At 49.1% G+C, this 12,118-nt stretch overlaps 4 protein-coding genes across 4 annotated transcripts; 3 read left to right on the plus strand and 1 right to left on the minus strand.

The window, feature by feature from the left end:
• Positions 1-259: 259 nt before the first annotated feature.
• Positions 260-2,450, plus strand: GGS25DRAFT_314429 (uncharacterized protein). Its single transcript, XM_049257746.1, has 3 exons — positions 260-540; positions 602-1,526; positions 1,583-2,450. The coding sequence occupies exons 1-3, from the start codon at positions 379-381 to the stop codon at positions 2,041-2,043; spliced, it is 1,548 nt and encodes a 515-aa protein (XP_049115350.1). The 5' UTR covers positions 260-378; the 3' UTR covers positions 2,044-2,450.
• On the minus strand, positions 1,892-3,996 carry GGS25DRAFT_532191 (ASST-domain-containing protein; the record flags this gene model as incomplete). Its single annotated transcript, XM_049265562.1, has 3 exons — positions 1,892-2,938; positions 3,018-3,750; positions 3,875-3,996. The coding sequence occupies 3 exons, from the start codon at positions 3,994-3,996 to the stop codon at positions 2,249-2,251; spliced, it is 1,545 nt and encodes a 514-aa protein (XP_049115351.1). The 3' UTR covers positions 1,892-2,248.
• Positions 3,997-6,318: 2,322 nt separating this feature from the next.
• Positions 6,319-8,238, plus strand: GGS25DRAFT_314458 (major facilitator superfamily domain-containing protein). The gene is made up of 2 exons (XM_049257747.1): positions 6,319-6,906; positions 6,984-8,238. Exons 1-2 carry the CDS (start codon positions 6,518-6,520, stop codon positions 8,071-8,073), a joined length of 1,479 nt encoding a protein of 492 aa, XP_049115352.1. The 5' UTR covers positions 6,319-6,517; the 3' UTR covers positions 8,074-8,238.
• Positions 8,239-9,870: 1,632 nt separating this feature from the next.
• On the plus strand, positions 9,871-12,068 carry GGS25DRAFT_514613 (aldehyde dehydrogenase; the record flags this gene model as incomplete). The annotated part of the gene is made up of 8 exons (XM_049263007.1): positions 9,871-9,897; positions 9,974-10,067; positions 10,162-10,549; positions 10,658-10,886; positions 10,971-11,094; positions 11,191-11,603; positions 11,713-11,806; positions 11,932-12,068. The coding sequence occupies 8 exons, from the start codon at positions 9,871-9,873 to the stop codon at positions 12,066-12,068; spliced, it is 1,506 nt and encodes a 501-aa protein (XP_049115353.1).
• Between the last annotated feature and the right edge of the window lie 50 nt (positions 12,069-12,118).

Raw genomic sequence — 12,118 nt, forward strand, 5'->3', positions numbered from 1 at the left:
TGCAGAAAAATAGCAATATCATTCTATCCATGTATTTACCTTAGTTATCTCCATTCCACGTAATTGATTGGTTCGGAAATGCAAGGGCCAATCATACATGATTACATAGGTACCTAAGAGTGGATCTTGAGCTCTTGTTCCAAGCTTCAATATTCGTTTAAAGCAATCACGTTCTTTCTTTTCATGCAATTGTCAAGAAGTCAACAATCATGGATGATGACGATAGTTGAAGAAAGCTAACTTATGTCTTATCGATAACATTAGCTGACAATACCTAGGGAAGGTAGTTATCATACATATGACTCTCACCTACAACTTATATCTACGCGTGCCTTATAGCTGTAATTATAATTGTAATGATGGTCCAGTCTTCTTAACATGTCGAGACTGGCCATTATACGGCCTTATTCTCATATTCTGAGTGGCTGTCTCATAACCAAACGTCCTAGCCGATTCATAAGAAAATTCGGGAGCCAGACTGTAAAAACTGCTGCAGAAACTGGAAAATTCAGTCTGACATTATCGACAAAGACTTCCAAGGTAACTCTATTCAATACTGATGTGGTATTGATGTCCTGCGATTTGCTAACATCCCACATAGCAAAGTGTCATAAACGAATTGAACCATTACCTCATTGAATCCGCCAAGACACCTATCGCTGTAGGAGAGGACAATGATATTGACAATGGAGCCGCTATATTTGCTTCTCGCGATTTCGCAAGCTGGCTAGAGGATGAGAGCTTCGTTTCTAGTATACTCGGATCTCTCTTTAAACCCAGTCAAGGCACCTCTAAGCACATCGATATATTATGTGCAGTAACGGATGGGCTCACCCCCGAGCAATTGTTCAGCGAGCCTCGAACCGGCTTCTCAATTTTATATGGCTCAGCTAATAAAATCCTTCCTGACTTATGGAATCACGACGAATTTGGTTCAGGTACCGACCAAGACAGAGAGGCTTCCGTCTCATTCTTGCCCAATCCTCTGCCCAAGGACTTGAGGCCACTTGAGATTACCCTACCACTGGCAAACACTGTTTTTCAGACTGGAAAACGGTCAACCTTATTCGCAAGCAGATGGCAATTCACTCCTAACGGATCTATGACACGCACCATGATGCATGAGAAGCGCGTCCAAAAAATCCAACCTGATCCCAACTCATCAGGTCATACCATACCATGCATCCCATTGCTACCATTGACCCGTCCGCGGAAGATTGTCGCTGGCTTGGGTAATATTGTTCGACAAGTCGAAGTCAATGGCTCTCCGACGCCGGCATCTAAAGAGCTTGAGGGTCTCATACCGAAAGTATTTGATACTAGATCTAAACGAGACGAATCATACGTGCCGGGACCCATCGGGGTATGGTGTTGGATCATACACCCTCACCTTGTGAATATGCAGGGAATTCTCGACCTAAAGATCTTTGAGCCCGATTCTTCCCTTTCTGAAGCCGAATTGTCTTTAGAAGCTATGGATCTGTTCTCAACTTTAATATCTTCTGGTTGCCGAGCTCATAAAATACGTAGGTGACTTAGTTATCCAATGATAGGAACCTTAACCAAGCTAATGGGTGTGTAGTCAGTGGTGGTGGTGGTTGGGGTGCTAAGCAAGGCTTGCTATCCCTAGACCCTGAGACGAACTATTCTCTACCAGATCAGGATGATGTCGAGATGTTCATCAAAGCCTTTCAAGAGCGCAACAATCCCAATCAATCCCAGGGCCTTGTGATGCCTGGTACGTATTTGATGTTCTGTATTGAACCACACTGGACGGAGAAAGAGATTAGGTCCAGCCAGAAAATGACACCGGCAACAGTAGTTGGTGTCGCGCCCAATCAAGATGAAGAATTGAATCCTACAGGTCTTTCAGACAACATCGAAGTCATCGCAGACCATTTTGGTGTAGTATCGAAGGCTGGCCTTTTCTTAAGGGCTTCTACACTGCCCCTGACGGAAAGTTCCACCATAGAAGGATCCGCCGAGCCACCTCATGCGTTTACCACCAAAGTCGACTTACCGCGAACTTCTTTCATATTATAATTGCCTTAGTATGAAGATATATAACGATCTTTATTCAGTTACATAGTAGTTGTGTATCACAGTCAATCGGTGATCCGCGACAATGCCCTGTTTAGCATGGCTCATGCTTAGTAAATATACACAGGGTAATTATCATTATATCAGATACCGCCTTTTCCTTTATGGTCTATCTGAATTCAGGTACAATTTCTCTTTCCATTTCGGATCAGCAGTCGCCTTGGGGAGATACGACCAGTGATACGCCGGTGTCAATACTGGGACCCTCTGCCTCGACTCGAACGAAGGGAGCCTGTCCTGGTATGCATGCCAAGGTCTCAAACCCAGTTTTCTCTACCTGAATCGCGAGTGAGAGACTGGAGTCGCTAGCTCCCGCGAACACCTTCCAAAGCTTGTGCTCAGTGGCACCATTCCAGCTCATGTACACTCTTGTCTCGTTGCTAGCTTTGTTCAAGCATGCAAAAGCGTCAGGAACTGTCTGGGGCCGGCCGATCCACGGGTGACGGTAGGCACGGTATGAGAATACGCCGCCGCTTGCAGGACCAAACTGCGCCGTCATCACCACAGAGCCGTCATGGGTGTACTCCCTGATTTTGGGGATTGAGCCGTACCCCATGACCATATGCCCATCGTCCAATTGCTGCATATTCCCCTGAGACACGGAGTAGACTGCATCCTGCGGGTCGATGTATTCTTGGTCCACTGTTGCCTTCATAGTTTCGGTGTTGAGAGTCATCAGCATGCCTTTGGTTTGGTCTACATAAGAAACGACATCCGAGTTTGCGTTGTCAAAGAGGCTGATCTGGACGGTGTTTCCTAGCTCCTGTCGGATCCGTGCGTCGTGTTGGTAGGAGAAGGATAGGCGATTGTCAAGCTCGAAATCGCCTCCAGTTTGGCCCTACATATTCGTTAGTGCGAAGTCCAAAATCTTGAAATAACACCATGAAAACATGGGCGGAAATCTAATTTAGTCTTACCTGTAAAGTCCATTCCACAGACCCATCTTTCAAGATCTTGAAAATCGAACAGTAATATCTCGAGGAGATCACGTAAGACCCGTCATCGAACTTGTCGATGGAGTTGATATGGAAATATCCGTATGGAATGGTTTGGTTCATGCCATAATCCGCGATGGGATAAAAGTCCACAACATTCTCGATAGGTATCTGGTCGACATGGGCCAGGGCACTCCACTTGAAGAGAATTTCGTTGGTCTTGATATCCAACTCGTAGAATAAAGAGTCAGCCACCCAGCCATCCTTCGGACCACCGACGGAGCTCAGGTCGTATTGGGTGACGTTGTACGTTGTCACGAGAATAGTGTCCTGCGCCGTGATCCGAGCCTCGTGCATATCGAGATACGACACGAGCTGCGTCGGATCCAGACTCGCAATCGTCACGAAATCCTCCTCCTCGGCCGTCAGCGAAACGTTGTAGATGCTCGTGTAGGAGTCATCGAGGATTTGGATGATGCCGTGGCCCCAGCCGTACGGCTCCGGCAGCGAGATCCCGTTGAAGTACGTCAGCACCGGCTTCCCCTCGAAGGTCTGCGTCCGGAAGGCGCTGTAGTCGCCGATGACGCTTTGCCAGATTAGCTCGTTGTCGTCGGACATGATGAATAGGCTGTAGTTGTGTGCAAGGCCGCCGTTTTGGTCGAAGAAGAGGTAGCCGGGGGATGTCGGGCCTGATTTCGTTACGTTAAGAGAGGGCCTGAGGCAGTGGGTGTTAGTAATTTTATACGCCCATAGCTGTAACCGGGAAAAGTATCGTTCACGACCAGCACGTTGTTAAACACGTTGTTACATGAGTTAAGGCATATCTGTATGGTACTTACGGTTCAGCAACATTGGACTTGTAAGTCTGCCATGGCCATTCTTCGGCACTCTGTGCCAAAGCCGGTGCTGCTTGGAACAGCCATGCCAAAAGACAACAGTTTCGGGTGCGTGAGGGCTTCATATTCGGGACAGACAGTTCCACTGGCTTGGAGGATGGGACAGTAGACTAGAGTAAGACGATGGGATCAAATGCAGGAACATTGCTACTTAATATAATAAAGTTTGATATTCTCAACACTTTCCGATCTCGGTTCCCTTGAAATGTAAGGAAGCAGGATTGGCTATACTACGTTGGCAGGCCAGTACCTAATGGTTCAACGTACCTGGATACAAAGAAGAGTCCCTGTTATAGATCTCCGGCGCTAGACAGGGCTTCGCACGAGGATTTATCTAATAGAAAGTTCCTATATATGCCAGAGAATACCTAGCTAGCTCTCGTCGATACCTATATGACATCTACCATTCTTCCGAATACCTAACTACTACCTAGGCAAGCCAAACTCAAGACTTTCGGCGTAATTGAGGACGACCACTTGGCTTCTTACGGTGAGATGTCCGATATGAGGTAGCCTAGGATCACAATGCCTATAACGGCAGCAGACTTTTTTCTTTCTTTCTCTTGTCTCCTGTGTCGTGGTAAAAGGGAAAGGATCGTCAGCGTGACTGGGACGCGGTGGATATGTATGTGGGTTGATGGGGATCTAATCAGATGATCTGATAAGATTGATTATACGGACTAAGAGCTGCTAAGGAGGCAGGCATACCGAGCAATGAATCCACACGGAAAATATATTCCATTAGTATAAGGAATCCTTGTGAACTCGCGCGGTATTAGTCGCCGATGTAACATAGCAGCCTAGCAGCCGACATAGCAACCTAGTGCGCGCGAACTAGGAAATGGCCTCGTTATAACTACTTTCTGTTCACAAATCTCAAGATCAGCTTTCGTGTAGTTATATCTAGGCACTTTTCTTCTTCCCATCCGATACTTATCATATCCAATTAGTTAGGGTATGTAGTTCCGTATCTCCAGTAATACCTAGTAACCTGGAATGCTTCATGAAAGCAGATCACGCTGAGCGTTTTTAGATCCGGGGGGTTTGAATGAACAATGGTCCTCAAGCGCAACAACCGTTGTTTTGTCGGTTGTCGGTTGTGTTGTCGGCTCTCGGCGAGGCGGCTCAAGACGGCCCACCCCGACCCGTCTAAGCTAAACCTTATACAACGTTCCCACAATAACATTGAATGAAGTTTCGCTTCGAATTTTGATTCAGCTGACGAGTTGACGAGCTGATAAGTATATCCCAGGTAGCAAAGAAGTGATAAAGAGATAGATAGCTAAAGAGAGAAATAAATAAAGCCCACCTATTTATGGCCTCGAGGAATTGGCCGTTTACAAGCCTAACTGTAAAGCTGACATAATCAAGAAGCTTTCGACAAACATATGTGGTCACGTGACCTATACCCCTGAATTGATTACGCAAATACAAATAACTAGTTATTACTTCAGTGCGGTTGCATTCTTCATTCTTCGCAGCCTCCGCATCATTTTGTTTTACTTTGAGGATTCGAGGTAAGTAAGAGGGTATTTTAACTACAAACGGCCCTTTACCTATCCCGATTCTAATTCATAACAAAAGCATTTGGTCTTACTACATACCTTCTTTTGCTGTGATAAATTCTGGCACCCTTCAGCCGTCATGCGCCATACGCCTGGATGATCAACACCGGTGGTGGGATCTACCGGTGGCCACGTGAAGACATGGATCACCTCGCCTTGTGTGCTACTTGAGGAGCGGCTGCGCTGCCTGCGCATGCTCCTAACATGTAAGTAGCTACTGTGGATTATGTAATCCATGCATCTCGAATGTGGGGTAGTAGTGCTGACGTGAGCCTCTAGAGCAGGTGAACTGTAAACCGTCGGAATATCTCTTTTCAGGCATTCCGTACCTTACTTTTAGTACTCGTACTCTCATGAGCCAACCAAACAAGAGCACCCCCGTTGTTCTGCACTCGCCACTAAGATACGGAGCCGCTCCGCCGGTACACAAAACTTTTCCCCGCCACACCTCCGGCCATCGCTGCGGAGAAGCACACAATGAAGGCAGTACATGCCTAGATAAGCACCTAATGCCACCAATAGATAAACGTCTAGATAAAGGGACAACTTGAACCCTCTCTCCCTGTTGGGGTTTACCGCTCCGGAGGCGGAAACCCCATAGAAAACTTGTAGCACATGCCATTCGAATGATTTGATAGGATCGTGAACTACCCTGGATGCCATATCACGACCATGTCATGTAAGGTGAGCACTCTTTTCATTGTCCATTTCGTAAGATCACTGCATATTCTGCATATTGCCCGGTTTTATTACCCCAATGTTGGGGTTTCCTCATTATTAAAAATTTTGTTAATTACTAATACAATTTGTATATCGACTGACTGCTATGGAGGTGTACTCAGGTCTACCCAGGGCATCCATTCTATCTACATATGTATCCCTCTCGACTTTTTAATTTTTCATAATTCTAATATATCTCATATACCAACTACAGTACCTAAAAGAATCAAATTCGTCTCACTTAACTTTTTTCAAAGCTACAAAATAACCTCAGGAAGTCTGACATCTAGCCTACCTAGTGATGGATCCATCACTCTTCGGGACTATCATCCAAGTCGAGTCTAAACCCAACTTACATGAACATGTTCTCCCAACGACCCCTAAAAGGGTAGTTTCCAGAACCTATCCAGCAGTCCCTCAGGACGACTCCATCGAGCTTGATTCCCTACGGAGCTTTCGCAATGGCGTTAACACCTCTGCTCCCACAACTCCTCGCACTGAGCGCGATCTGGAGATGAGCTACCCAGGGACCCCAGTTGAGCCATTGGAGCCAGTAGATGCCGTCGATGCCCTCCCAACTCTTAACAACCCCCCTATGAATAAATACAGGCTGGCATCTTGCTGCTTTCAAACCTTCCTAGGCGGATTGACTGATTCTGCCCCTGGTGCTTTGATTCCTTATATGGAAACGTGAGTAGACTTTTTACAGGGCTTAAATAAGTGCCATAATATTCAAAATCTCAAAGCTGATGACATGCCTATCCCAGTCACTATAATATCGGATATGCTGTAGTATCCCTTATCTTTGTGGGCAATGCACTGGGCTTCATCGTGGCCGCAGCTTTCGTCGATAAGATCCGGCAACGACTAGGACGGGCCAAGGCCATCGCCGTGTCCATGGTCTGTATAGCCCTTGGCTTCATCCCCTTGGTCTGTGCTGCCCCATTCCCATCGATTGTCATCGCCTATTTCTTCATCGGCTTCGGCACCGCCATCGCACTGGCTATCGGCAACGTGTTCTGCGCAAACCTACAGAATGGCACCACCATGCTGGGAGCCATGCACGGGTCCTACGGTATCGGCGGCACGATCGGGCCACTCGTCGCCACGTCCATTGTGTCTACAGGGTCCATATGGAGCCGATACTATCTCCTGACTTTGGGGTTCACCCTCTGGAATCTCTGCTTCTCGACTTGGTCATTCTGGGACTATGAGAAGGAGCTTGGAGAGTTCCACGCGCTATCGGAAACTACTTCTCGGGGAATGGATCAAGTGGCCGGTATGCTCCTCGCCATCAAGTCCAGGGTGGTGGTATTGGGCGCAGTCTTTATCTTCGCCTATCAGGGAGCTGAGGTGTCCATCTCCGGATGGGTTATTTCCTTTCTCATTACTGCCCGTAACGGCGATCCGTCATCGGTCGGATACGTGACATCAGGCTTCTGGGCTGGTATCACGTTGGGCCGCTTCGTGCTCTCTCCTATTGGCTCCAAGGTGGGCGAGAAGCTATTCGTTTATCTGCTGGTGGCTGGTGCGACCGTCTTCCAGCTGCTGGTCTGGCTGGTGCCCAATATCATCGGCGAGGCCGTTTCGTTGGCTATTGTTGGGTTGCTGTTAGGCCCCATCTATCCTTGCGCCGCAGCCCTCTTCACGCGCAACCTATCACGTCGCGAGCAGGTCAATGGAATGAGCATTATCAGCGCGTTCGGCAGTTCGGGCGGAGCGATCACACCCTTCACTACCGGTCTGTTGGCCCAGGCAGCTGGTACCTTCGTTCTCCACCCCATCGCTATCGGCTCGTTCGCAATCATGACGCTTTGCTGGTTTGGGCAACCTGGTACTAGGAAGAGGACGGAGTGATAGGCTGTTTTTCTATTTAAGATGGAATATTCACGTATCCAGTGCGATAATGACGGAAGGAAAAAAAGAATTGGAGGGTGATCGGTCAGGTTATAAAAAGTAGCTAGGTAGTTTTCAATGTAATAGGACAACAAATCATCCGAAAGTAGACCTGAGCCATTTTAATTGTCGTTGATAAACCTCATTTAACCTAGGAAACCCTTAGTCACACGACCGAGAAACCCTAGATCCAGAGGAACTTTATTGCTAACGCATCTTACGCGTACACTTGAGGAGCACCTATCTACCTAGTAGGCACCTGGGCACGAAAGAGTTCAAAGAGACATGAGGGGTAAGCCCCCATGTTTTTGCTCCTTGAGTGAGATAACACCTTCACGAGACGCCCTAGAGCTTTTATCTTCTGGCGTGCTGAATTGACACGCCATCACTGCTTACCTACCTACCCCTTTCCCGCGCACTTACAAGATATCAGGCATGAGTAGGCATTACCAGCAACCCGGGCCCAGCCTCATCCCATGTCTAACGAGACCTCGACACAATTTGTTGACTCGGTGGGTTTTTACCCCTGAACCTTTTTCTATAGGTAGGTATGCTTACATAAGCAGAATAGGGGAATGTCCTTCTTCATTCCTCATGTTGAACTTCATCATCATTCTTTCAAGACAAATTGGAATGGCGTTTGTTCTAATGTAATGCACGTGATATAGATACCCGCAATAGCAACTGTTCCATGTTCCAACCATTGGATCGGGACCGCTAAGATGGGGTTGGATGATTGTCCTGTCAAGAGCGGTACTTCTATTGTCGACACTAACTAGCACCAAGGTCTTCTATGGCATGGACAACCTCTTCGTGGTAGATGCATCTATATTCCCGGGAATTATCGCAGGTAATCCGTCTGCTATGATCACACCCGCTGCGGAGTATGCTGCTACAAAAGAAGATCATGGCGCTTCCGCCCCCCGTAGATGGGCATATCGAAATAGGGGTAGTGCTTCACAGCTCGTCGCTTATGTTTTTATAGAGTATGAGTACCTAGGTATGCATTTCCAGCTTTTGTATACTTACTTCGGTCTGAACTTGGAGAGGTAATTGAAACTGCGCTCCCGGTGTTTTCTTCGTCAATGCCAAAAGATTTCGTAGTATGCAAGTTAGTAGTTCATTGTTGTTATTAATTCAGACGGGGGGAGAAGGTAGGTAGCCAGACAGACGCGTATAGCGATGCATTGTATTGTACAGTAAAATGCAGGACTCATCAACTTTATCTTCAAAATCACTTTTAAGTTGCAACTGCTGCGTTGGAAAATATCTATTGAGAAGTCTAGTTCTGCTAAAAAAAAAACACGCTAGGTTAAGGAGATGAGTTTTGCAAAGTGTGTGACATCTGGTTAATCATAGAACTTCGTAGTGGTTGAACGACCCCCCATCGTAAATCATGGATGCTTGAATTATTCTGGCCCATAAGGGGGGAACCCCGACACACTAATGCTACGCTACGGACCGGACTCGGCGGATAAAAGACGTCAGGATTGGCTGTGGGTATACTATATAGAGGTAGCCAAGCGGGTACGGTTACCCGAAAATTTCGGGCGGGGTGCTGTGATGGACGATGCGATCAATGCGATGCGATGCGGGGTGATTTATTTAGTTGACGATAATTAGGCACTACCTTACCTATTATATATATATGTAAGGGGATAGAATAGATACCTACACGTGAAAAGATCGTCATTGCCATCCTACCGGGACATCAAACAATCATATATAGGGAGTCCTTTGGGTCAGCGCTATTTCAATATGGGTGAATCAAAGCCATCTATTGAGGTAAGGCACAATATAAATAGAAAAAAAGGGGGACGCAAGGGAATATACAACTAATAAATCTATATACACGGGCTAGCTTAATTTGAAGCACCCGGAGCTCTTTCGGGATAAAGCGTACGTTAATGGAAAATGGATCGAGGCAAAGTCCGGCAACAGATTCGATATCATCGGTGCGTTGAAAGATTTCTACCACCTACATATTCAAAAGTCGACCTAAGGTGCCCAGGTAGGTAGGTACTTACTAACAATGCGCGCTCCTACCAGACCCCGGCACCGACCAGCCCTTCGCCACGTGCCCGGACATGGCCGCTGCGGACGTCGACGACGCCGTGCAGGCCGCGCAAGCCGCCTTCCAAGTGTACCGGACCTTCACGCCGCGGGCGCGCGCCGACCTCCTGGCCAAGTTCGACGCCCTGATCCGGGCGCACCAGGACGACCTGGCGACGCTCCTCGTCTACGAGACGGGCAAGCCGCTGGCGGAGGCGTACGGCGAGATCGAGTACGCCGCCTCGTTCACGCGCTGGTTCACCGGCGAGGCCGAGCGCATCCAGGGGACGACGTTCCCCGCTGCGCTGCCCGGGCGGAGGATATTCACGATCAAGCAGCCCGTTGGCGTCACGGCCGCGCTGGTGCCGTGGAATTTCCCCATCGCGTGAGTAGCGCTACCTACCTACCTACCTAGCCCAGCGAGAAGACTTGCTTGTTTGGGAGGGAAACACTGGCTGGAAAATTTGAATTTGGCTGCTGACCCGGTCCTAAGCATGGTGTTGAGGAAAGCCGCGGCCGCGCTAGCAGCAGGCTGCACCATCGTCGCGAAGCCGTCGCCAGAGACCCCTCTCTCGGCGCTGACCCTGGCGTACCTGGCTGAGAAAGCCGGGTACCCCGCCGGCGTCTTCAATGTACTGCCGACCACGTTAGCCAACACGCCGGCGCTTAGCGAGGCGCTCTGCAAGCACCCGCTGGTGAAGAAGGTGTCGTTCACCGGATCTGTAAGTCTTGCCAACGGAGCTGTTTGTTGTGTTGTGGCGCATCCCGGGGCCGACTAACCTGCCCAACTAACCTGGTCGCGACAGACTCGAGTAGGCAAGATCCTGTCCGCGCACTGCGCAAGCAGCCTGAAGAAGCTCACCCTCGAGCTGGGCGGCAACTGCCCCTTCCTCGTATTCGACGATGCGAACCTGGACCAAGCTTGCGCTGGTGAGATAACCATACCTGCTCCACGGGACATTAGAATAGAATGCGCATCGATAGATAGATAGCTAACCAGCAGCCCCCTCCCCCCTCCCCCCCCAGCCCTCATCCCCCTCAAATTCCGGCACGCAGGCCAAGCCTGCATCACGTCCAACCGCGTGTACGTGCAGCGGGGCATCTACGCCGCCTTCGCGTGGATGCTAGCCTCCCAGACGCGCAGCATCCGCGTCGGCCACGGGCTCGACAAGGGCACCACAATGGGGCCCCTCACCGTGCCGCTAGGCGTCGACAAAGTCGCGAGCCAGGTCGAGGACGCGAGACAGCACGGGGCGACGGTGCTGACGGGGGGGAACCGCGTCACGGGCCTGGGCGGCGGGTACTTCTTCGAGCCGACGATCATCGCGGACGCGACGCCGGCGATGCGGCTGGCGTCCGAGGAGACGTTCGGGCCGGTGCTCGCGCTGTTCCCGTTTGGTACGGAGGAGGAGGCTGTCAGGGCGGCGAATGACACGAGTGTAGGTGTTGCCCCTAGAATACCTACATACCCAATATGGATAATGTGGATATCAAATCTCCTACCTACTTAGCCTTGGGATGCAACGAAGCTAATCGAGGATGGCATAGATGGGTCTCGCGTCGTACTGCTTCACCAAGAACGTCGACAGGATGTGGCGCCTGTTCGAGAACCTCGAGGCGGGCATGATTGGGATGAACAGCGGTAAGTCAGCAACACTTGTTCCTCCCCCCTTGCCCCCTTTCACCACCAAATGCTTCCCCTTTCAAAAGCCCACTGGGCAAGTTTTTATTTAAAAAGAACAGCCGCTAAAGCAACAACAACGCAAGGAAATTCTTCGGCTGCCGAGTCGCCCTTTGGCGGTATCAAGGACTCTGGGTTCGGCAAGGAGTCCGGCAAAGATGTCGCTATCAACGAGTATCTGATTACCAAGACCGGAACCCTGACTCTCGAAGGACAATACTGATGTGATGATATGAGTGTTATCTAAATTTTAAGTCAGGTATAACATGGATA

This window comes from Hypoxylon fragiforme, assembly GCF_022984875.1.
Source record: "Hypoxylon fragiforme strain CBS 206.31 chromosome Unknown GGS25scaffold_6, whole genome shotgun sequence".
NCBI lineage: Eukaryota > Fungi > Ascomycota > Sordariomycetes > Xylariales > Hypoxylaceae > Hypoxylon > Hypoxylon fragiforme.